Below are 25,898 nucleotides of genomic sequence, written 5' to 3'. Positions count from 1 at the left end.
TCATCCTTGTCTTATTAATTCACTAATACTCCTCCTTAAAAAGGAATTAATGAAAGAAAGAATACCTCCAAAAGTAGGGAGAGCTCTTTGTTCCAACCTACAGGTGTTTGTAATGGGACTACGTGAGTCTTCCTTTGCTTTTCTTCTTCTCTGCTTGTGTATATTGAGTAGGTAAAAGGTTGAACAAAACATTTCTCATGTGGTGAAGGCTGATGGTACAGTTAGTTTGGGCTAGGTCAGTTTGTCTCTCTGCTTGAGCAGGTGCTCTTTGTGTTTCTTATCTTCTCTTCTTTACTCTTGCAGCTAAACTTGCAATGTTTGCATATTCATAACAAACTATTATGTGCATTTGCAAGATCTATCATCTTCTTACAAACTGAATACCAACAGCTTGAGCTAAGCCCTAAAAGTGGGGGGATGAGTGGAAACTGGAGGAGATGGAATATCTTATCCATTGCAGATGTCAGTGTGGTCTAGGAAGAGAGCGGAGTGTTAAAATGTCTTTCACAGGGAGACAAACCTGTGAGTTAATGTATGCTGTTCTGGAAATTTTTTGCAGTGAGGACTTGCACAGGAATTGTAATGGCATCAGGTTGTTGCTTCTTGTCTTCAAATCTCTTGACTGCTTTAAATTGCCTTGCTTCTCCTTTGAGCAGAAGAATGATGTGCAGGTCTTCAGCCTCTTGCAAGGTCGCTCTCATATGCAGATGTTCCACTGAGGGAAGAAAAGCTCTTGACATCTGTAATGTTAGGCAGAAAACATGCTGCAGGTTGCACTTTGGGTTTTAAGAGAAACTAGAGCCTGACCTGACTTCTTGCTTTCTCTGTGCTGTATGCCTGGCCTGGAGTTATGGCTTGTAATGACTTAGATGAGTGCTACCCAGGCTGCCAAGTCTCAGTGGTCACGGGCTGGCTTTTGAAGTCTGAGTGCTGTAATCAACGTGGCTCAGATAACTCTTGTTCTTACTGAACCCCATTTCTGGATCACCTTTGGAAAACGAGTCCACTGTATGAGAAGGAAGCTGGCCCTTACAGATGCTCTGCATCTTTGTGAAGAACTTTAGGAATATGTTAGTGCTTTGCTTATCTCACAAGTGGTTTATCCCTGCCTTAATGACAGAAACGAGGCTACTTGATATCTGGATCTTGGATGTGGTTAGGTCGCTGCATTTAGCAGTTATGACTTGGCTTACTTCACTGGGGCAACCAATTTATGATGACAACTGACTGTGTTAAAATGAGTCCTTAATAAACAAAGTATTGTAACTTCAAGCAGAGTTACACTGTACTGTGACTTCTGCATCTCTGACCTATATTACCCCACTGGCTCCAAAATATTTTCAAAGGAAGGGGGTGTGTCAACTGACAAGGGATTCTGTCCTGTGTGTCCATTTGTTATTTTGTTAAATTGCTAACTTCATCTCCTTTTTGATGTCTGACATTGGAACAAACATTCTGGGAATCCAGTTGGAACGATGAGAACCTCACCGTGCTGCCTGCCCATTGCTGAGCAGCTGCTTCACTGACAACAGTTTTGGCAGAGTCAGAGAATCAGTTTTAAAAAAAAAAAAAAAAATTTAAATTAAAAAGGAAAAAAAAAAAAAGGAAAAAAAGTTTATTGTCTCTTTTTTGACTGTGTTACAGCGGCGAGTGGAGCAGCCGCTGTATGGGGTAGACGGCAGCACAGCAAAGGAACCGCAGGAGGATCACTCTGCTCTGCCAACGCTGATGTCGGTGATGCTGGCGAAACAGCGGCTAGAGAATGAGCAGCTGGCACAGAGGGGAGGTGGCCTCTGCTTTACTTTTGTCTCGGTGAGCAGCTCTGAAAGGACTTGAATGCCAGGGGATGTTTCTAGTTAAGGGATGGGGCATTTGAAGGAGCTCAAGTGCAGCCTGGTTTGTTGATGACCAAGTCTACCATCTTCTGGTAAGTTCTTCTTCCTTGTGAAGAGTTCTAGGTCCCAGGCTTTACTTGTTAATAAAATGAGTTGAGTTTTAAGTTAACAATTTAAAAGTCTTACGTAGATGGAAACAGCAGTGCGAGTGCCTGCTTGACTGTGAAAATCGAAAAGAATGGAGTACAGCCTTGCTTTTAGAAGTGTAAATTTTGGGCTAGCTTAATCTCAGCTGACATGAGTTACACTAGGTTTTTTAAAAGCTTTGTCTTTTAGCAGGTTGGGCCAGACTTCTTCAGAGCAGCTGATTCTCTTGTGTTAATGAACTAGAGCATTCTTAAACCTTAACATAAAAGTATGGTACCCAGGCCAGATTACACCTCCCATGTAAAGATAAGTGTATCTGCATGGGCACCAGCAGTCATGTTGAGGAGCATATAACAATACCCTGACTTTCTTTTGCAGGCCCAGCAAGGCAGCCCATCTTCTACGGGATCAGGGAACACTGAGCATTCCTGCACTTCCCAAAAACAGATTTCCATCCAGCACAAACAGTCACAGGTATAGCTTACCAGATGATACATCTCTTGGATACGAGATTTAAACTTGGTGTAGCTTGTCTTCTACACCACTTGAAATAGACTCAATGTCAAAAGAACTGGTAGAACCGACTTAGTCTTTAACTGTACTGATTAAAGGTGAATCACACTGAACTTTGTTCTTTATCCTGTAAAAGGATACTTCTCAGCTGTTGCTACTGGAGTTTGCTTGATATGTTCCTGAGGCTTTTCTGTGTCAGTATTGTGGCCAGTTTTTCAACTGCATGAGAACACGCTCAGGAGAGGAATAGCTGTGTCTTGCCCTGTCTGTTTCAGTTGTGTTGTATCTTCAGTGTTCTTCCTCTCCTTATTAGTGAATACATGAAGTAAATTGTACTTACGGATACCTCTATTTGAGTGCTGTCAATCATGGGTGCATCCACACTGATTACACAAATACCCACAGCCTAGCTGCAAGTTCTTTGTCCTCTGCAGTTGTTGAGTACACCTGTGACCTAGTTTGCCCTGAGAAGGTGAGACGTGATGTCTTCTTGAAGGTGCTTCTCAGCAAGTTCAATGAGCTGGAGTCAAGAAGAGGAATAGCTGTTTTATTTGTGCCAGTCTTGTGATTCCTTTTATAATCTGTTAAGATTCTTCTTGTGGCGTTGCAGCAAGATTTACTTCTAGCTGTGTCATCTTCCTCTGTTGCATAGCAGGACGTTAAGTTTTACCTACAGTGCATCTTGCTCGTTTGTTCTTCATGCCTTCTCTTAATCTTTTGATTTTCATCTCTGATTACTCCACGAGTGACCCTTCCCTCCAGTGATTTCTAAGCAGTCAGTTTTGTGTCAGTCATTTTCACACATCAGTTTGTATCAGATAGTTTCACTGCTGGGGCAAGTTCATTCTCCATTTCCCCAGCAGGTGGTACAAGTTCTTTGTGCATGAAGAATTACTGGGGATGCTAACTAGCTAACATCTCTGAGACCTGTCGTGTCGCTGGGGTCAGCTCTGTTGTCTGTATTGTTAAAATGCTGGTCTGTGAAGATCCCTGCGTCTTGCTTGTGATAGAATGATGCCAAGGCTCAAGTACCTGCCAGGGAGGCTTTTCAGATGTCAGCCTCTGCTATCCCAACATCGCTGCCTGAAATAGTGGTACCAGCTGCAGCGAGCAAGATATTCTTATCTCCTGTGCTCAACAAGCCTGCAGCATCCATCTTCCCTAAGAAGGGAGATGTGTTAGCTTAGTATGCTTTGTGCCAGCACTCAGCTTCCTTGTATTTTCCAGAGATGCAGATGTAGTAGATGCTTAAGGCAAAAAATCTGTAAAGATGCTTGCCTGTGCGATGAGAATATTGTACATTTTTATGTTTTCTCAAACTATTTGAGGTTGATAGATGGGGAATATAAAACACTCAGAGATTTCCAGCTTGAATTTCTTGGCAATGCCAAAAGCAAGGGAGTATGAGCATAATTTCCCAAGCATTTTCCATCAGTGCAAGGGCTTCCAAGTTCTCTGAGGCAAGGTGAGTTGTGGTGAAATAAATCACTGTGCATGTAGAAGCATACATCCTGAAGCATGACATCATCTGACACGGTGCAAGCATGTATGTGCATCTGACGAGTGGATGTAACAGTTACTGAAGAGACTTTTGCTGCTTGGCTGAGTGGATACAGTCTTGAGTTCTCAACAGCCACAGAAGTTTTAGCCTTGCGTGCCTCCTGCAGGCTGTCAGGCAGCATCAATGAAGTGAAGGCAGCAGTGAGGTGACCTGCCCGAGCCTTCTCTTTATCTTGTGGGATTTAGGCTCATCTTGCTTGAGATGCAGTGCTGGCAGGTGTTCATTTTGATCTTTCCCATACTGGATAGAGAAGTAATAGTGTTCAGTCTACCAAGTTTGTCTCTTGCTTCATGGTGTTAGCTTCCAGGCAAGCCTGGAATTTGGAGAACAGTTATTAAGAACTCTGCAGGTAAGTCTCTGCTAACTCTTCTCAGAATCAGGATAGTGGCTTTCTAGCTGTAAATGTGAAATCTGTGTTTGCAGACAAGGAACAAGATTCCCTTGAGCTCTTGTTTGTTTGGTTTTTTTAGATGTTATGTTCATGTGCATACTGACTTCTTCCCTACCAATTAATTGGAATCCTGAGTTTGAAATATTCTTGTTGCTGCAAAATATAGCATGTCTTTTGTATTTTGTTTATGGACGTAACATATCATTGGGTGAAGGTGTTTGATATATGCTGCACTTGGTACAATTTTCCCAACAGATTTCACTCAAAAACAGTAAAGGTTGGGACCCTTCTGGGCAAAAACACATCAGTTTGTTGGAAGGAAAAGCTTGTGCCTAATTACATAAATAATGTCAATCTGTTACATTTTAAAATAAGCACCTGCAGTTTTGGCCAAGACTGAAAAAAAGCCCAAACACGTAGATATTGTCTTTTGTCTAGCCAGTGGTTGTTCATGGCCATCGATTTGGTATTCCAGCTGAGGGGTGACTTTTAGTGGGTTGGTTTCCATTTTTACCTTGTGCAGGTTGTGTTGCAGTGCAGGAAAGGGTGCTGAGTGTTAGAGACCACTGTGGGCTGGGCAAAATTCAGCTATTAAAACAAAACTGACAGTATGTGGAGGTGGTGGTAGCTTGTTGTGTCTGCATTCTCCGGAGCAGAGCATTAGGCCTTTGTGCTGACTGTCCAAGCCTCCTATGTTGAAACAGCCCATCATGCAATAAGAGGATGAAGAGTGGAGGACATCCCCTAGCCTGGGAAATGGGAGGGGATTTTGTTCATTCTTAAATCTGTTCGGCTTCAAGAGGGTTATTCTGTGATGCAATGTGCTAACTGTGAAATATCTGCTGTTCTTATTAAATGTGGTTTATGGTGGTTTTCCTCTACAGTCGGACCTCACAATGGAAAAAATATCTGCACTAGAAAACAGTAAGAACTCTGACTTGGAGAAGAAGGAAGGGAGGATAGATGACTTACTAAGAGTAAGTATTTGAAATGGGACAACTCTTCTGAAACCTGTTATTTAAAGATCCCAAGAACACCTGTGCCAGCTGGGCTGCAGTGCAGCATTTTGTGTACTGACCACTTGCAGAGCCAGCACTCACAAGGGTTAAACGAATCAGTCACCTCTTACTCTCAAAATAATTATCTGGTTTGCACTCTGCTTGGGCCTGCTTGAATCCACAACCAGGGCAGCTGTAACAGCGTGGGTCTGTAGTGCAGAACCATTGGAGCTAAGCTCAGGTTTTTGTCTCAGCAGGGTTGGTCTTTCTTTGATCTTTTGCTCCCTTGTTGTGAGTTTTGTTAGCTAACTTAACATATTTCTCTTCAGAATTATCCCCTTCTAAATGCTGGGGTGCTGCCTGCCTCTTGCTTAGTAGCATGTTCTGCAACCTCTCAGTAGGGAGTTCATTCTGAAATGTTGGCTTATGAATCAGCGAGACAAACAGAGATGAAGAGCACATATTTTGGTCAAACCTAAAGAGTAAAGCTGCTCTGTATCATTAGTGCTCTTCAGTAAAAGATGAGATCCTTGATTTAAAGGTATTTTTCTTAATGGAGGAGTTGTAGTTGATCTGCCTTTCATCAGCTGGAGGGGCATCTCTTGTGAAGTGCTGAAAAGGATTAGAAAATGCACTAAAAGGAGAAGAGCAAAGACCGTGTGTGTATCTGGTCTCAGTACCTAAAAACTAAGGCATGGTGTTAGAGATGCACATGAAAGCACACATGGCTTTGTGGGAAAACAATCCACGGAGCAGGATTTTTACTATCAGAAGATCAGTTAAAATCAGAAGCCATTGGTTGGAAAAGGAAGAGTTAAATTTAACTTTTTATCAGTGAAAATAGTAGCACATCAGATACCACTGTGCACTGTGGCAGTGTTACTGGGAGAAGTCTATAGCAGGGCTGATGGACAGTAGCTCAGAGGAGAATTTAATTGAAAATGTGAAGTCTGTCCTTTTACTCTGCCAGTATTGTGGCTGAAATGGAGAGGATACTCTAGGGTTGACTAAGCTGTTCTGAGATAGCTGTGACAAGGTCTCAATTGCTTTAAAAATAAATAATAAAGTCCTCGTGCTTAGTTTCTTTGTACCTTAGTTTTTCACGTGTAAAAGAATGATAACACTTTTATAGGGTGCTAAGGTCTGAATGGGTTAAAAATACAAGAGCTTTGCTTGGATGTTTAGAGAAGAGAAACATGGCCTTTTTGCATTTTTTCTTTTTCTCCTTTATCCTGCCTGCTTTGCTCTCCTTTATCTGATGCCTCAAGCTAGCTTTCTTTCTAGGTGGTGCTCAGCTTGGCTCTCACTGAGTGACTTAAAGGCTTGTCTTCTCTGTTCTCTTTTAGGCCAACTGCGATTTGAGACGGCAGATAGATGAACAACAAAAGATGCTGGAGAAGTACAAGGAGAGGTTGAATAGATGTGTAACGATGAGCAAGAAGCTCCTTATAGAAAAGGTGAGCAGCAGGCTGCAGTCACAGCTGGTGCATTTGAAAGCTTCTCTATCTTTCTTGGCAGTGAAAATCTGCTCCTATTGCTCTGGTGATAAGAGACAACTGGAATTTTGTCTTGAATTGTTTCTCTGCAAATAGGAATGTAATCTGAAGACTGAAAGCATTCAGAATGTTTGGTTATTTTTGAGTCTCAGAGATCTCCCTTGCTGAAGTGAAATAGTCTGAGCTCTAAATGCAGCAGGCATTACTTGCTTTGACACTCGTGTATCTGAAAAGCGCCTTTGTCCAGCACTTGCTGTACAGGAGCAATGTCCCATTGTGAAGTGAAATTGCCAGATCTGCTCTGTGACACGGGCAAGTGATTTAAAACTTTCTTCTTTCAAATGACGGAGCTGGAGATCATTGCTTTGTACAGTACTTAAAATAACATGAAAAAGACTCTGAGAAAGTGCCAAGCTGTTGTTTACAGGCATCCAGCTTGCTTCGCTGTTGAAAGATTTGCAGATTTCCTTTTAGTTCAACAATGTGGGGTTTTGATTCTCTTTCACCTGTTGGCCAATAACACCAATTGTTCGTGGGCACTGGATGAGCACAAATACCTGGGTGCTGGCCAGTGTGGGCAGTCTGTTTGGTTTGCTTTTGTCACTGAGCTGATTATCCTTGGCTGAATGGGACTCCGTTTTCTGGGAGGATTTGTAACTCTGGGCTGTGTTACGTAGACCTGGTGTTCAGATAAGCAGTGTGTAGCTCCACTGAGGAGCTGTGCTGGTTCATCTTTAATCTTAATTGACTGAATCTTTGCTGTTCTCACCTCCAGGCCTTAGAAACTTTCTTTCACTTACTGGAAATACTTTGTGACGGAGACCACCACCGCTTTTTTTCTGTTGGAGTCTTAATTGAGGCTGTCTCTTCTGGGAGTGCTGTTTGGCTAGGATTGAGTTGGCTTATCACTGTATCTTAGTCTTAATGTTGATTTGGGGTGTGTTTTCCTCCTTCACCTCCTATTAGAGTGAATAAGGGCCTGATGAGAGACGTATCTGAAGTCCAGCTAAGCTACTGATGCAGAGATAGTTTTAATCCTACTGTTAAATTGAGTTTCAACTGATGATAGAATGGGTGAGCAGCCCAAGCAGTAACGGGAAAGAAAATAGAAAGCTGAAATGCCAGAAAAGAAGCTGTCAGACTGCAGAAGCACCATCAGTAATTTCACCAATAAAGTTCAGCTGGTTTCAAGTAAGCAGTACTGGAACACAGCAAAAGGTGTCAGGGATTGGAAGTGAGTTTAGACAAGGCCTAACTCTTAGCTGCTAATCTGAGGGTTTTATTTTAACACGTGTTTTGTTTTCAGTCAAAACAGGAGAAGATGGCGTGCAGAGATAAGAGCATGCAGGATCGATTGAGGCTGGGCCACTTCACCACGGTGCGGCACGGGGCGTCCTTCACTGAGCAGTGGACAGATGGCTATGCCTTCCAGAACCTCATCAAGTGAGGACAGTTTTCTTTACCTACAGGGACAGAAAAGGAGAAACTGAGCAGTTGTGTGTGATGTCTTGCATGTCAGAATGGGAGAACGGTGTGACTGATGCATGAAAGGATCAGACAGGGACTCGGCTACAGACAGCGAGGAACCTTTTAGTGAGAAATATGCTTCCACTTAACTCCAGAGACTTAAAACTGGAGTCAAATTGTTTGAGTTGGCCTCTGGATTGGAAAGAAGCAGGCTGCCCTGTTAGGTGTTCTCAGTGCACCTGTCTGGCTGTGCAATGCATAGAGTGTGGGGGGAGGGAGGCCAGACTCTCATGTGTATCCAGAGTCAATCAATTTGGTTTGCATATCTGCTTATATTCCTCCAGGAAAGTTGCTTATCTTCCCCCCTTCCCCTCCCCCTTTTCTACCTTCTAACTTTAAAAGGAAAAAAAAAAAAAGCTTTAAAAAAAAAAAATCCATGCTATTTAACTTTTTTTGCCTTTTGGTAACTGTGATCAAAGTAGCTGCAGAAATCTGGAAACGAAGATCAGACACCCTTTTATGCAGGATATTAATGGAAATATCCAGTAAATTCCCACCTGGCCTCGACCTTTAAGTAGGACTCGGCAAATTAATTGCACAGAGAGAGCTGTGTGTAATCCATTAAAACCATCTAATTTTTCTGTGGTCTGATAGAAGGTGCACATGTTGTTGGGTGCAGATTGTGAGCTTGCTAATATTCTCCTTAGTTTGTGCTGTAAGACATGAAGAAATACTTCTGGAATCCTTACCTGCAATCTCAGTCTGTTTTAAACTGTGAATTAAGCATCTGAGTTCACAAGCCATTTAGTTTGTAATTCCACAAATGCTTTTATCACTGTAAAATTACAAGGCAGCTTTATGATAGTCTCCCCTCTGAAACAGAAGGACTCTTTTCTTCGTGAAATTGGGGATGGTGTTAATTATGCTTCAGAAAACTGAGGATAGCTGAACTGTACCCTTAAAGCATAGGGATACTTTCTCAGACAGTGCCAGACTTCAGGAACAGTTCAAACAGGAAAGTCTAGGATTTAGAACAGAGTATTCTAGGAAAAAAGTGTGTGGAAACTTAGTGACTTACCATAGATCCCTGGGTTTTCCATGAGGTTAGCAGCTCCTTGGTTTTGGATATCCTCTGCATGAATAAAACCTTTCACTGACTGAAAGGTTTCTGTGGGGCCGGGAAAAGAATCCACTTCTATGTGAAAAATACCTTGGAAAAAAAAAAAAAAAAATCTGAGTCAATGTTTGGCACATCCTCCCTTTCTGAACAAGAGTATTTTGTTGGTAATCTAAGAGTACAGCTGATTGGAATTCATTGCTCAAGTCTGCTAAAAGCAGATGCTGAGGACGACTGAGTACATTCCATTAGTTATCTGCTTTGTGTTTTGTTTGTTTTTTTTTTTCTGCCCTCATCTTTCCAGGCAACAGGAAAGGATAAATTCCCAGCGAGAAGAAATAGAAAGGCAACGAAAAATGTTAGCAAAACGGAAGCCACCTGCCATGGGCCAAACCCCCCCAGCAAGCAATGAGCAGAAGCAGCGCAAGAACAAAACCAACGGAGCAGAAAATGAAACGTAGGTTCTGTGGCCTTCTTTGTGCCTTGCAAAGCTGCATGCTTTGATTAGAGCACAAAATATCCACTGGGAAATGGAATCTTGCCCTTGCCTCTAGGCTTCACTACACGCACAAATGAATAGTGTGGAATTAGCCTGGCATTCAGAAACATCTGGCTGCAGTTCTAAATAGTTTTCATTGGAGTAAAACATGGATCATTGCTGAGTCCGGAATTTTTGTGAGCTTAATTTCTTTTGAATGCAGTAAGTTTTCAAACTTGATGCAGCAAGAGAGCTGAAAAATGCGATGTGCAAAAGAAGTAAAAGACTTCACCCTTAGTTTTGGTAACACTGTACACTTTGCTTAAAAAAACAAAACATATTCAGGAGCTTTTATGTCTGTGTACCTTCTGGTGAGGCTGTTCAAAGAATGGGTTTGGAATGCTGAGGAAAAAGGTGCTCTATAAAGACAGTGCATAATAGGTTGAACTGTATCTCAAAAGCAGTTCTTTCCAGATATTTGAATGAGGGAAATGGAAGCATTATTTAAGTACTGCTGTCTCATCTCACAGGAGCCCTGCTTCTCTTTTTGAGGTTGTTGATACTTTGGGAATGCTGGTGCTCTTAGAGAGCAAAGCTTCTCACAAGAACTTTTAGTTGTTGCTCTTACTTCTTTAAAAGTGTTTGCTACTTGCAAATTGAAGCCAAACCCTGAGCAGCTTGTTTCTTGTTGGAAATCACATTAAGTAACCTTCTTGTAAATAAAACTGACTCTCAATGTGCTGCTGAGGCACATGACCTAGTTTTCCTTTCTTCTTTTTCTCCCCACTCTGGGCAGTCAGTACTTCCCTGTAGCTTCTACAAGTCTACTTTTCAGCCATCATTTTATTGCTGTTGGCTAATACCATAATTCTCAATGACACTTCTCTTTTTGCACTGTTAAATCTCCTTGTTATGGCCTTACTTAGAGGTTGTGGAGCCCTTTGTATTCTTGCACTTTGCACTTTGAAAAGTGCATATTAAGCAAAAGCTCCCACTCTTGTTTTCCACCTGCAGCAAAGGTGGCACATGGTTGGGTTAGCTGTGTGTTTGAAATGCTCTCTTATGCCAAAGTGGTGCCCCAGGTAAGGATGCTGAGACTGGTCAGGTCTGTGTAGGAGTGCAGTATATGCTTCCTGCAAATACGTAGCTTGAATGGAGATCTTGACCCCTCACTGTGGCCAAGAGGGCTTAAAAACAACTGAATATGCTTTAAAAGCTGAGTTTTTTTAATGGCAGTTGGATTTTGGAGAAGTAAATTGCACGTGGTCACCCATCTGAGCAACAACGTAATGCTTTCCAATTTGTGTAGTGATGGTTTTGCCTAACAGAAGAGTGCAGCTGCACTGAGGCTTATGCTGTTGGCATGGCAATGTGGGTCTTGATATAGCCTGGCAATCACGATGTTTATCTGTGATATCCAGTGAGTTTCTACCTGTAGAGAGCCTGCTGTGAGGTGATTTCCACTCTACCTGGTTGTGCTGGTGAGCCTTTTTCTGCTACCCAGTCATTTTCTTAGTGTTTCTTGCTGCTCTGTCATTCTTCGCCACTGTATTTTAAGGTTTTATCTTTGTGGTTTAGAAGAGTTGCTTGTGGTGTTCTTAATTAAAACTGCTCAGCTGTTCACTTGGAGTGTTGCAGCTTATGATGAATACACTGGTTTTGTAATCAGCTCAGTGACTGCTTGCACACAGATGCAGTTGTTGTACCTGAATCACATCAGTCCAACATCTTCCTGATGTTGGAGGGAGGTTTTACATTTTGTGGAATTCTTACAGTGGTTTCTGTGCAAACTGAACGTAAATGCTTGTGAAACTTGAATGAAGAGTGGTTGGCCAAATAATTTCACTTGATTTTTGTTTCCTCTTAAGTTCATGGCTGTTGCTGTGCCTTAGAAAGAAGGGGAAGGTTTCATTACATAGGTTCAGAGGTACCCTGCCCCAACATCACTCTCCTGAAGAAAGTGAATGAAGCACATGTTGTCATTCACAGACAATATCTGCTGGATTAACCTTGAGGTTTGTTGAACACTTGGGCAGTTTTAGAGCCTCAGCTGTACCAGAAGTAGTGCATTTCAGGCCGTGTTTCTGAAACAGGACAGTGTTTGTCTTTGAGCCTCCTTGGTTTTTGTAATGCTTGCTGCAAATGTGGCTTTTTTTGGGCAGTGCTAGCCTGCTACTCGTTACATCTCTTGCTTTATGAGTAGATTGTTGGTGTTTAGCTCTGCATTTCTCTTGTGCACAAGAAGCTGTGGAAAGCTTGTTGCTGGTTTATTCAGTTGTCTTTTTATTCTTTGCACAGCAACATCAACCAAGGACCTAAACATCTGGGAAAGCCTTTTAGATAAGCTAAATCCAATCCAAGTTCAAACTGTTGTATTTTTCTTGTGGAATAGCACACTTTCATATGAAATGAGGCATCACATAAACATTTGCCATACCAGGTGTTTTTTGTATGTATCTTCAGTTTGTAACAAGCACTTCCTTACGGTTGAAATCCTTTTAAAGGGAGCGTTGTGAATTTTGTGCTAGATTTACCTGCTTAAAAACTGCTGTAGAAGTTGTTTCAGCTGTGCAGCCCCTCTGCACTGTAAGCAGGGGAGGGAAGTAGTGGCATTTCAAGACCAGCACTGAACCAACTGCATCCAGCATTGTCTCAGTTGGCTGTAAGGTGAGCTGAGGGAGCACAGCCCAGCAGACAGAGGGCTCCATCTCCTCTTGAAACTGAGTGTGATACTGATGCTGTGGAGAACTCAGTACAGAAGTCAGCATAGGTGTGACACAGAGCATAACTGCTGCAACAGGGATCCTCTTGAGGCGTGGTTTGGACTTAATTTTAGGTTCAGAAGGGTTATTTGTATGTTCTCACATGTGATCTTGTTCACAAAGTGAACAGATGCGATTGATGTGGACTTCATAACCTTATGTTCACATGCATGATGCCTTTACCCATGTTGGCAGCAGTGAGAGAATCAGTGTAATGATTGGTTTTGAAACTTCACAGATCTCAGTGCAGCGTTACATTTCACTAGGGATGGACCCTATCACTGTTTTAGTGTAAGGCTGAATTTTGCCTCATCTTAGAATGGAAACATTGCATGTTATTTACCATCAGTAAAATGGCAATTGTTTCCTTATCCCACTGTAGCTGCTTGCAGGGTTAAAGTTGTGGAAAAGTGAAGTAAACTTCCATGATTTCCCTGGAACCACCTGACAGCCTGAAACAAAAGTTCAGAATCCCAGTTCGTGGCTCCATTTGCAGTGTTGCTGTAGCCAGGTGTGGTGTTACAATCCTCACACCGTCCTAAATAACTGTTACTAGGAACCTGAATTTGAAATTGATTTGTGCTTTATTGAAGTTCAGCTTTTGGTCTCTTACTTGATTGGCAGATTGTGGAGCTAACAAAAAAAAAAAAGGTTGCTGGATGTTGACACACTCTGTGCAGTTACTGCTTCCATAGGAGAAGGTGCATACTGCAAGTCATGTACTTCAACACACATTGAAATTCAACAGCTTGGATCTGTCTCTTCCATGCAGGTTAACGCTAGCAGAGTACCATGAACAGGAAGAAATCTTCAAGCTCCGACTGGGTCATCTGAAAAAGGTAAGAACTGCAGAGAAGGCTTTTAGGTGGGTTTCTGACTCCGTGTTCTCCAAACTGGATCGTTTCACTGCAGAGATCACTCCCACTACTTTGCTAAGTAAGAGGGCTCTTGTTACTTGGAAAGGATGCTCAGGATGTTGTACTCGTATTTTCCAGGGCAGTAGTGTTGCTCTTTACTTCAGCACATAAATGGTGTCCTCACAGTTAGGATTTCATGATGGGAGTTCTGCTGTTTCAGTGCCAATGGAGCCTGCCTGCTTTGTATGTGCTTAGCATGAGGGAACATGAACGAAGGGACCAAGGGAAAGAAATGACAAGAACAAAGCAGAAAATGCAAGCAACAATGGCTTTCCCATTTCTTTGTCATGCACTATCTGTAACAGATCTGTAAAGTTTTTTGAGTAATAGCTGTGTTTAGATAGTTATAAGGCATTATTGTTTTCACATACGTTGGTTTCAATAGGAGTGATACCTGCAAGTGAGCTTATATTTCAATAAGCTGCTGATTACTTTCAACATGATTGCAAAAATGTAAAAATGAAACTTCTGGGACACTTAGCAGATGGAGTGAGAATAAAATAAAGGCTTTCTGCCACTTTCCTGGCTAGCTGTGTGATCTGCAAGGCCAAAGAGTTTTTTCCTGAGTGAAGCAGGAAAAGTGGAAGCGCAGCACGCTGCCAGCCTTCCATCTTTGCTTAGGTGTTTGTGTACGACCTCTGCACTGAGGTTTTTTTGCTGTGACCTCGGCACTGAATGCAAGGCTTCATTAATGCTTCTGTACCTCGTTATTTTCAGCGGTGAGGGAAAGTTAAAGCACATATGGAATCTGCTGGCACGCTGCCCGTTACATTTTATTGTCCAGTGAGTGCAGATATGTGATATGAGCAGGAGCATGCTGCAGGCATACTGCTCGATAGCTTCCGCATTGCTGGAGTGGATTAATTGCAGGTTGTCTGGCATGTAGCGTGGCACCCCGGGACAGAGGAATCCCATTTGGAAATGGATCTTAATGGAAAATGAAGTAATGTTCTGGGATCGTGGCATTGTCTGAAGCTGTTCTTATCCTTGTCCACTTTTGGAAACTGGCTCATTTTTTGTGCCTAAAAATAGAACCTGTTGAGAAGGGAAGGAGCAGTCACAAGACGAATGGGTTACTGCGTCCCTTGAGTCATGTGCACCAAATAATGCTGCTCAAGGCGCATGTTTTCATTGAGGTTTGCAACCCTGTCCTCATCAGTGCGAATTCAAGTCTTGTATTTGAGGGCAGTGGACCTTCCAGCCCTATGGACTGTGCATAAAACTTTGACGTGGCTCCTTTCTTCTCAAGGAAAGGGGCAGGACCAGCAGTGCTGCACATCACAGAGGTGAAGTTGTACAGGCCATGTTCCTACAGGAGGCAGAGCCTCTCAGCACTTCCTCGCTTGGTTTCTAGACCCAATGTTCTCTGGAACAGAAGCTGTCTTTAAGAGCTGTGAAATCTCTGTGATCCAGATAAAAATTCTTTGGTCTTTGCTAAGTGAGTAACAGCTGAAGGTTCTTTCAGGTCGTGTGTTGGCTTATCAGTCACTCCTGCCCTATGATAAAGAAATCAGTCTCAGTTGAAAGTAAAGAGCTTTTGGGGCTCCCTGCTTGCAGGGTGAGGTGGTGGCTGTTGGCCTGGCGTTAAAGAGAAACAAGAACCCACCCAGAGACTAAAGAGTCCATGAAACTTACACTAAGATGTTCTGCCGACCACTGAAATGTGTGTTAAGGTATTCCTGCTTCTCAACTTCAGACTGCACATGTGGTTCAGTGTGGTGTCAGGGCTGTTACTCCCATGTGAACAAGCCTTTTCTTGCCTTGCCCTTGTTAACTGGAGCACGCTGTCCATTCAAATGATGTCTTAGTACAGAAGCTGTTTGCTGTAACTTCCATTTCTGAGTTAGGCAGTTTTTATGTTTCTTGGGTAGAAAACACAATACCCTGAGATGTGTTGGAAGATTATTGTAAGGTTTATGTGCTGTGGTAGTTTTCACACTGATAGTCTATAAGAGGTGAGCACGGAATCTGGTACTGGAAATCTCCGTTTCCATAACGTTAAGTTAGAACCATGCACGTGTAATGTGTAAAGTGTCAGGCAGGCCACATCATCCTGCATCCTTCAAACATTCCCTTTTTATGGCTTCTCAAATTCCAAAGTCTGTACTTCAGAAAAATCTCAGTTGCTTTTGTTATCTACGTGTCAAAGCCCAGGATGCCAGTCTCTGTATTTATAGCATGTCTTTCATTAAGCGTCACGTCCCAGTTTTTGAAGATGCAATCTTAAAAGATTTATCACACAGCTAGCCTGCAGAAGGGGAGAGGGGTTTGGAGGATGAATGGCTGCCATTTTAAACAAAGTTACCTGGTCTGTTTGCCCAAGGAGGCTGTGGATGCCCCATCCCTGCAGGCATTCAAAGCCAGGCTGGATGTGGCTCTGGGCAGCCTGGGCTGCTGGTTGGCGACCTGCACATAGCAGGGGTTGGAACCATATGAGTACTGTGGTCCTTTTCAACCCAGGCCATTCTGTGTTTCTATGATTCCTTTCACCTTCTACCTGACTCTTTAAATGGAGATTGGTGGCCCTGCATGCAGCAGCAGGGTTGAAGCTTGATGATCCTTGAGGTCCCTTCCAATCCAAGCCATGCTATGGTTTTGTGATACCATGGCTGTGAGCAGCTTTTTCATCTCCCAGACACATTATTTGCCAATGATCTGTTTACACGTGGAGTTATGTTTGTGGCTCCGGGTAGAAATGCTGGCTATAATATTTGAAACAATGTCGTGTTTTCTTTTTGGTTTTCTCTTGCACAGGAAGAAGCAGAGATCCAGGCAGAGCTGGAACGGCTAGAGAGGGTTAGAAATCTACATATCAGGGAATTGAAAAGGATACACAATGAAGATAACTCACAGTAAGCCCATGGGAGTCATAGAGGGTGTATTGCTGTTATGAAGGGGACAAATCAGATTTGCAAATACTGTATCTTTTCTTCAATCAGTGTTTCACCTTAATGTGTCATTAGCCTAGGGGGCAGGGCAAAGGCTTCTGAGCACATCAAAGTATCGTTATATAACCTTGTATCAATAGAAAATGATTAAATAGTGTCAAATCTGCCAGTTCTGATATTTTTAGTCTCAATATAAAAAATGTTTCTAAATTGTAGAAGAGCTGTAATCTGTTATAGTTCATTGTCAGTGTTGTTAAACTGTGTCTTTCTTGCCAGATTTAAAGACCATCCAACGCTAAACGATAGGTATTTGTTGCTACATCTTCTGGGTCGAGGAGGCTTCAGTGAAGTATATAAGGTAAATTCGAGGTGCCAATCTGATGCAGTGTGAATCTGCAATGAAATCCCACAGTAAGCAGAACCTCGCAATCATTTTCACAATGGAGCGTGTGGTTGTGGAAGGAAGAACAGAACACATGTTACATCTGGCTTGTATTAGACAGCAGGCTTGAAATTTTTAGGTTCTGCTCACGTCCTCAGAGGTCAAATTTCCTGCAAATGGATGTTTTAAGAAAGCACTGCACTAAATCTGCAGGTTTCACCAGGACAGAAGCCTAGCATTCAAGTGCTGTACACAAATACCTTAACGTGGCTAAGTTTTACTGAGGATGGCATAGCAAGTCTGAGCTTTGCTGTAAATAAAAGAGAAAATAAATAGGAGCAAAGCCTTTATTTCCTGGGGGTAAAAGGCTTTTTTCTTCGTTTTATGGTCTGAAGTAGCAGACTGGGTGTGTGTGCAGTCCTTGGAACTGAGGAGTGCTTGTCTGTCAGTACTCTTTGCATGGCCAAGACTTATGATACTTTGGAGGTTCTTGTTTGATTATTACACTTAAATCCTCTCCAGTGCTAAATATTCTCCACTTATACCCAGTAGTCTTTAATTCATGTTGAATTTGGGTAGAATTAACGTCACTATTCCGATTCAAATGTTGGGAACATCAGGATGATTTATTATTTTGATGCAGTATAACGACAGGTACCCAAACCAGAGGGGCCTACTGTTCAGGTAGCCAAGAAGGAGTGCTGCCTGCAAGTACTCCCAGTTTCTCTTTGGAGTCTCTGATGACTCAGTAGAAATGCAGAGCTCCACAGGCGAAAGGTGAAAGCAAGGGCATAGGAATGCTTCATACCTGACTGTGCATAAGGGTTATAATTACATTACTAAAACAAAGAGATGCTTATTTCTCTTCTCCACGGTCCATGCTGATCTGTTAAGCATTAGGAGTTCAGTATACAGCTTTTCAGCTGGATGTGGATTATCCTTGTTTGCTTACAATAGGATTTTACCCAGTCCTGTAAATTATTAGATGTTTCTGCTCTCAGACAAAGTAACAGACTTCTTCATTTCCCCAAGAACACAATTCCAGTGATCTATTCTTTAAAGGCTGCCTAAATAGCAAGATATTGGACATGCAGCACCAGCGTTACACAGTTCAGCCCTTGAATTGTCTGGCTTCTAAACAAGCTGAGACATTTTGCTTCAAGATGGAGAGCTGAGCTACCAGAAACAAAGTATTAAAGATCTGCTGTGTGATTTTCATTTTTGTTTTCAACTTAGTGTAGAAAAATAAGCGAGCTGGTTGGGGGAATAGTGACAAAGTCTTTCCCAGAGTGATTGAGTGGCTGTATTTCAGTAATTTGGCCGTTGTGATCCCCATTGTAGCACTGGTAGTAAAATGTCAGAATAAATGCAGCATTAGTTGAATCCCATAGGGAAGGGTCAGATCAAAGCACAGAATATTCAATTGTTTTCAGAGTTGCTTGGTTTCATTAGTGAAACTAATTACATCAAAATGTGGGTTTGCTCTTCGCTCAGTCTGTTGTAATGCTGATTTCCTGGGTGGGGAGATTGATTTGTTAGATCTTGTCTGCTTCTGCAGCGTGAAGTTGAGGCTGTGATTCCTACTGATGCTCAGATCTTCTCTTTGCAGGCATTTGATTTAACAGAACAGAGATACGTAGCTGTGAAAATACACCAGTTAAATAAAAACTGGAGAGATGAGAAGAAAGAAAACTATCACAAGTAAGCAAGGCTGTAAAACAGACACGTCCCCAAGTTGTGTTTAGTTCTTCACTGTCTGTGAACAGGCAGCCATTTTTTCCTATGTTTTGCCACATTTCAAAAGCCACTCTGTCCCAACATGTACTTGTAAAATTTATATTCATGTTAGAAATGTCTTCAATATGTGCACACACCCCCAGTTTTGTATAAACACGAGGCTTTAAAGCGCCAGTGGTGCTGTAGAAAGAAAGCACTAAAGTGGCTTCTCTTCAAAATGTGTAAGATCTTGCAGAAAAAAGTGCTCATGCCCATCTTGCAGGCACACACCTGCATGTTGAAAGACTACTTTTTGTTTCCTAGAATACTTGAGCTTTCCACAGGTGATAGGAATAACTTGTCACAGCCTAGAAGAGGGCTGCAAGAAGCCTGTTAAGCATTGGTAACACTTGCTTCCTCATGCCATGGATTAGATAAGTGCTGCAGAATCACAGCCAAAATTTTTTCACAGAACTTCAAAGACAAAACTGTGATCTTGCTTCCTCAACGTGTCAGTGGCATAAGCTAAGCTGGAGTTGAAGCTTGGACTGTCGAACATCCTGGAATTTTTCTAGAACTTGCTGATTTGTGCGTTCAGCTCTCTTGGATCCCATAGCGATTTATTATGAGATAATTCTGTTTTGGCGAGCAGTACCATTAATCAGGATTAAGTTATTTTGTAGTGCTGCCAGCATTTGGGAATCTGATACACTTGGATTCTGTGGTTCTCAAAAACTATTCTGAGCAGCTCCTCGTTTGCCTGCCTTTTCTTAAGCTGTGTGATGTGCAGTTTGTGACTGAACTTGGACTGTCTGGGTGCTCCTTCTGCAGAACTTAGAGTTATGTCACTTGTATGACTAATGCTCCCACTTTCCTATTTTCAGACATGCGTGTAGGGAGTACAGAATTCACAAAGAACTGGATCATCCTCGAATAGTTAAGCTATATGACTACTTTTCACTGGACACTGACTCGTAAGTTGCGTCGCTGTGTGCTTTGACTCGGTTTGACCCATCCACCACAAAGTTTTTGATCTCAAAATCTTACAGCAGAGTCCAGGGTGTATCCGTGCCTTGCAGAGGTGCTGCAGAGATGTCTGCTGTCTGAGGCAGTTCCAGCATGCACAGATTTTCTAGAGATGCTGTCTCGTATGCCCTGTTATGTCAGATGTGATGCTCTGCTTGTAAATCTTGCTTTTTGTTGACCTGGGCACATGCCCCAGCCAAAACTGCTTTCCATTTCTGCTCTGGTGCTAAATGGAATGTATCTGACCTTTGTACTATTGAGCATTGACTATTGTGCTCTTGGTGCCCTAATTTTGGAAGGAGATTAATTGGCTGGAGGACTCTTAATGTATTGATCGAATGGATGAGACTTGCAGACAGACAACAGCAAAGTGGTCTGGTTTCTGTCAGATGCCTTAATTACAACTGCTGCTGTTTTGCCCTCAGGTTTTGTACAGTGTTAGAATACTGTGAGGGAAACGATCTGGACTTCTACCTGAAGCAGCACAAGTTAATGTCGGAGAAGGAGGCGCGATCCATTATCATGCAGATTGTGAATGCTTTAAAATACTTAAATGAAATCAAACCTCCCATCATACACTATGACCTTAAACCAGGTATGCTGTGCTGGTAGCTGACGTGCTTGAGGATGCTAACTGAAAGTAATGGGCTGTAATTGAAGCGGGGGTGTTTGTTTTGGTCAGGCAGCAAAAAGGAGACGGTCCTGCCTGGGAAAACACACTTGCAGTAAGAAAAAGCTATAATGCATAGAACATTCTGTGAAAAGGGTATTGTCTCCCAGAATTGCAACATAAACAAGGAAGTAACATTCCAGAAAGAGTAGCCTCTTTATTCAAAATGAGCTCTTGAACCACCAAGTGTGTGTGTTTGGTTTCTCAATGTCCTGCTTGTGTTCTGCTGTTGAGAGCTTCTGTTATTGCTTCATAAAGGTTCCCATAATTACTAGTGTGTTTTATGTTCCCATTCTTCTGGCTTATTCTTTCTGTAATCATCTGCCTGAAATCTTGGGGGCAGAAGCTGGGAAGTGTTCAGGTTTTTGGTTGGTTTGGTTTTTATGACGTGGCAGCTCACAAAGCAGAGGACATGCACGCTCCAGTCCTCCTTTGCATTCATTAGCATCTACCAAGCAGAAGGGCCTTTGAAAGATGTTTTTGCAGGGCTCTGTGTAGCACTGGATAGAGTAGTGAAGGCAGAAATGGAAGTGCTCTCTTTTGGGATGTTGGCTACGTTGCTTTTTCCTAGTCCAGTAAAATTCAACCACCTCTTCAGACAGTTGTCTCTGGTTTGCCTTCCTTTACTGGTGGCACCTCGTGGGTATTGTGTAACTCTGTGATGTGGTTTATTGCATCAGCAAGAGGAATCTGTACAGGAGGTGGTGCTGTTGCACTGTTCTAGTGACCGTATTCCTTCCCCCAGCTGTTGGCTGTTCTTGCTGTGTCTGAACATGCAGCAGAGCTCTGCCTGCAGTTGTCTAAAGCTGTGATTCATCTGCTGCCACCACACACAATTCTGCTGTTTTATTGTATGCTTTGAGAAAAACAGTGATGATCTGAATTCTTGATCCTTGATGGATTTATGAAAGACTCTTGCTTAAGCAGTAATTGTCTTTCTGAGCTTAGAAAGCCACTGGGGAGCACTGCCAGGAAGGGAGAGAGTTTCTGGCTGTTGAGAGACTGGGGCAAGTCAGGACTTCTGGACAGAATGAGTCATGACTGTGTATGTTTGCTTCTTTGCTTAGTCTTTCTTTTTGACCTGCCCTTCTAGCAGGACCTTTGGGAGGGGTCAAAACAGCACGGGCATCAAGCTGATTTGGAGAATAGGGCTCGTAATCCAAAGGCTCCAAGTAATGTTAGGCAACTGAGCCTTTTGAGGATGGATAAATCACATCTAGCAGTCAGAGGGAGCTGAGTTGTCTCTGAATTTAAAACACCTACCCCAGGCAGCTGCAGCTGGCTGTGCTTTGTAGGATGCTTGCTTTCTTGTCGAGAGCCAGACTTCAGTGCAATTTTATTCCTGCTTTTCCCTGCTAAATGTATTTCTAAGAGACTGCTTCCTTCCTCTGTTTAGGTAACATTCTTCTAGTCAATGGTACTGCATGCGGAGAGATAAAAATCACAGATTTTGGGCTTTCCAAAATCATGGATGATGACAGCTACAACTCTGTTGATGGCATGGAGCTGACGTCGCAGGGGGCTGGTACTTACTGGTAAGCATCACCTGTGGGGCACTTGCAGCTTAAAGATCAAGAAGAGTTTCCAGGTCTCTTTGCATCTGTGTTAGCTCTGCATGTGCTGCCATTGCCAGCTTGAGATGGTAGAGACCCTGTAAATCAGGGAAGGAGAATACTATGCAGGTACGTGAGGGAGAAGGAAAGAGCATTCCACTGAAGAGAGGTGAAAATCCATAGAGTTAGCTCTTACAACTTACATAAATCTCATAGCACTGTTTGTAGCCACAGCTTCACTTCCAAGTGCCATATGAAAGATATTTGCAGCAATACTTGACTCCCAGTGCCAGATGTCATCGCTGCAAGTGATGCAGCTGAGAGCAAGACCTGCATTAAGTACCACAGGATGTAATTATTAGATGTTACCCAAAGTGCAGTGTGTCCCTGTGGGCAGCATTTGTACACAAACATTTGTTAAAGCCTTCCATATTGTGTGAACAAACTTTTAGGCCTGTTCTTTTCCAAAAGTAAAACTAGCTGCAGTTTGAGCAAAGCTTTCTCTGTGAGCTGCCAACTAGGCTTGAATTTCTAGAAATACATATTTTTGGCTGTGGATTTCTATTGTGAAATTGTTGGCCAAGCCCTTTTGACAACAAATACCAGTTTTGAAGATGAAAGAAAACAAGGTTATTTTATGTGCTTCTGTTGAAAGGAAACTGACTGTGCTGAGTAATTCAGACCATCAGTGTCTGGAGAGCCCTTGGGTCTGTGGTCTTCACGAAAAGCAGTGGTGATCTTAGATGCACAGGATCAAAACTGGCCAGATTATGTCGTCTTTTCTAAACAAAATGGCTGTAAGTATTAGAAGATAATACTCATAACTTGTTGTCCATTCTTTTTAATCAGGTATTTGCCACCAGAATGTTTCGTGGTTGGGAAAGAACCTCCAAAGATTTCAAATAAGGTTGATGTCTGGTCAGTAGGGGTCATCTTCTATCAGTGTCTCTATGGCAGAAAGGTAAGAGAGCATGTAACCTCTTTCCAAGCAGCGATTCCCAAACCTTTGGGAGGCAGCCCTGGCTTCTGCTCCCTTCACCTTGCCAGACTAGGAGGTGCTTTTGCCTTGTCTCCTTGCCACCAGTTCTGAGACAGAGCCCATATTAATGGAGAGAGGATAATTTGTTAGGTTGTGTTTTGCTCCACATGGCAATACTTTCAGGAGCAACATTCTTCAGAACATCTTTCCTGATGGTCGTATTTCCAGTGAGATGATGATGGGCAAAATGAGTGTGTCATTCGGGGCCAGGCACCTGGCATTCTTGCTTTGGCATTGTTTTATCATGCTTTCAATGTTCTGATGTTATTCTTTGAATGCAGAGTCTTTGTCAGGCCCAATATTGCTCAACAGCTGCAAGTGTTTTAAAATAAAATAGATACAAAGACTAAATGTTTTTAGAATGCCTTTTGGAAGGGAAGAGTCTATTTCAGGAAGAGGTGATTTGTTCTGAGAAAAGACAATCTTTTCTTTTTTTAATGACATCAGAAGGAGTTGGTTGGGCAGGAAAAGGATTCCATAAGCTCTCGTGTTTACAAGTCTTTGGTAACCAGGAATTGGGAAAGCCTGGGCTGATAGAAACATTGTGGTGTCAGTCAGACAAACAGTGGAACCAGCCAAGCAGGGGTTGAAGGAGGTGAATCTCCTGGCTGCTCAGATGGATGAGGGTCCTCTCTGATGTGACAAAGCTGACCTATGAGGTCTGCAAGCACATGGAGGTGCTTCCTGCCTGAGCTGGAGACACCCCGGACATGTTCCAGCTTGGTGTCCCTTTAGTTCAGTTCAGAAACAGAGCAGTGTGTCGGATGTTCATCTGGCTGGAATCTGCAAGCACCTTCACAGTGTTCATGGGCTTCTTGCCTGGAAAAATGCTGATGTCAAATGATGATTAACAGGAGCACTATGGGATTTTTTTTGTAAGGCCTGTCATCAGTCTTTAACTACTATTGTTTTGGGGTTGTTTTTTTTATTTTTTTGGTAGCCCTTTGGCCACAACCAGTCACAACAAGATATTCTCCAGGAGAACACGATTCTGAAAGCTACCGAGGTGCAGTTCCCTCCAAAGCCAGTAGTCACACCAGAAGCAAAGGTGAGTCCTCAGCAGCGTTTGGTCACATTGCATTGCCCTTCAGAGCCAACACCAGTGGTTCCTTCCTTTTGGCTTTCCTTCAGGAAAAGGCTTTCCTTCAGTTTACTAGCAAGGAGTTTGTGTTCAGCTCTCGCCTCCTGCAGAGCGGTCTGTTGCATCGTTGTTGTTGTCAGCCTCAGGGTCGAATGGAGTACAGCACGTCTCTCTACCCGTGCTTTCTCCTGCTAAAAGATGTGCTTCTGGCACAGCAGCTGTCTGTGCAATCACTGGGGAAGGAATTTCAGCGCTGGGTTGTCAGATTGGCCCAGCTCCCAAAGAGTTAGATCTATCAAAGCGAGCTTCCTGTTCCTGTCAGTCTGCTAATTCTTGTTTTGCCTTGGGGGGTATCTGCAGGCATTTATCAGGCGTTGTTTGGCCTACCGAAAGGAGGATCGGATAGATGTCCAGCAGCTGGCCTGTGACCCATACTTGCTGCCTCACATCCGCAAATCTGTATCCACAAGCAGCCCAGCTGGAGCTGCGATTGCATCAACCTCTGGATCGTCCAATAACAGCTCTTCAAACTGACACAGAGTAATAGGCCAAAAACTGCTTGAGAAACCGGCAAAAAGACTTTCAGAAACGGCTTTGGAGTAGAGGAATCCGCAAGGGTCTTGAGAAACCTGTACCAGGTGCTTTTTTTCTCTTGCTTTTTTCCATCCATAGAGCATGACAACATCTAATCTCATCAAGAAAACCTTCGGCATCTAGGCCAAGCCATGTGGATAGGAGGTGGCTTGAGGTTTGTCCAGCAAATGACCACAAAGTGTGGCTGCTCTGAACAAGGAGGGGAAACTCAAGAAAATATAACAAAACAAAACAAAAAGACGTGGTTCCACGTACTGTGAACTTCTGAACATGCAGCCTTGGGGAATCCAGGACGCCGTGTGTGCTTCATATGAAGAATGTGGACTTTGGAAAAAAAAAAAAGACTGGTCGAGTCCAGTGTTGATATTTAAACATTGTTCTTTTTCTTTTAATAAAGTTTAGGTAACATCTCCTGAAAAGCTCGAAGCACCAAGGTTCAGCTGGGGATGGTATATGACTCTTTGCCCTTTGGAGGGGAAAAAAGTTGATCCTGCCTGTTCATGGCACTAGCGTTAGTGTTTTACCCCTAATTAATTTCAGTTTTTTAAAAATAACAATTTTTTGGAAGAAAACAGTTTTCTGGTCTCTAAGTGAAACCCGTATTAACAAGCTGATGGCATTCTGCAGATGGCGCAGCTTTCTGCTCCCTTGGGGTGGCCTCTGACAAATCATTCACCTTCTCAGGAGGGCGGTGAAGCTCACAGGCAGGCCTGCATGGATCTCCTGTGCTCAGAGTGGATTGCAGTCCAGACTGCCACCAGGTTTTCAGCTGCTGCTTCATCGCTCTCTCAACGGTTGCACCTTTGTAATTTATTTGAAGTGCTGTTCTTTTTGAAAACACCCCCTGCTCATAATCTGCTCTCTGCTCTTGTGAGCATGATATCTGGTGACTGCTGAGGAGGCAGGCAGCGAACAGGAAAGAATTGGAGCTCAGCTCAGTCGATCACAGGTGTAATCTGTGCTCACACAGTGCTGTGCATATCTCACTCATGTTACAGAAATCCAAAGCTGAAGAAAGAAGGCTTGTCTTGTTCTTCTCACTTAGGTGACTTGGCAGGAAAGCTTCCTCTCTCCCTTAGCATTTTCCTTTTAAAACTTGCTGACTTTTCTAACTTGCTGCCATCGCAGCACCAGATCGCGAGTAGAAGGGAAGGAGGTAATGTTCTAGAAGGGAACAAATCTCCTCGTTATTTCTGTCGCCCTTCTGTAAGCTGCCTGGAGGGGGCTTGCACCTCCAGCTGGAATCTGCCTGCTGGCAAACATCAGC

At 42.9% G+C, this 25,898-nt stretch overlaps 1 protein-coding gene across 5 annotated transcripts in view; it reads left to right on the top strand.

Annotated features, from left to right (window-relative positions):
- Positions 1–24,571, top strand: part of TLK2 (tousled like kinase 2) — a gene marked incomplete at both ends in the record, with an annotated part of 39,169 nt that extends 14,598 nt beyond the window's left edge. For 3 of the 5 annotated variants that reach the window (XM_079547301.1, XM_079547300.1, XM_079547298.1), the window contains 16 exons: positions 1,645–1,812; positions 2,361–2,456; positions 5,332–5,424; positions 6,792–6,902; positions 8,248–8,384; positions 9,830–9,982; positions 13,538–13,604; positions 16,437–16,534; positions 16,847–16,928; positions 18,562–18,653; positions 19,553–19,642; positions 20,120–20,289; positions 21,761–21,899; positions 22,767–22,878; positions 23,897–24,004; positions 24,398–24,571. In XM_079547301.1, coding sequence (XP_079403427.1) covers positions 1,645–1,812; positions 2,361–2,456; positions 5,332–5,424; positions 6,792–6,902; positions 8,248–8,384; positions 9,830–9,982; positions 13,538–13,604; positions 16,437–16,534; positions 16,847–16,928; positions 18,562–18,653; positions 19,553–19,642; positions 20,120–20,289; positions 21,761–21,899; positions 22,767–22,878; positions 23,897–24,004; positions 24,398–24,571 — 1,890 coding nt within the window. Of the gene's footprint in view, positions 1–1,644; positions 1,813–2,360; positions 2,457–5,331; positions 5,425–6,791; positions 6,903–8,247; positions 8,385–9,829; positions 9,983–13,513; positions 13,605–16,436; positions 16,535–16,846; positions 16,929–18,561; positions 18,654–19,552; positions 19,643–20,119; positions 20,290–21,760; positions 21,900–22,766; positions 22,879–23,896; positions 24,005–24,397 lie in introns of all 5 variants that reach the window. The other 2 variants (XM_079547299.1, XM_079547302.1) reach the window with 2 other exon arrangements.
- Positions 24,572–25,898: the final 1,327 nt, after the last annotated feature.

This window comes from Tetrao urogallus (genome assembly GCF_951394365.1).
Source record: "Tetrao urogallus genome assembly, chromosome: 26".
Taxonomy (NCBI): domain Eukaryota; kingdom Metazoa; phylum Chordata; class Aves; order Galliformes; family Phasianidae; genus Tetrao; species Tetrao urogallus.
Note: the sequence above shows the minus strand (reverse complement) of the source record. Positions and strands in the feature narration are given on the sequence as shown.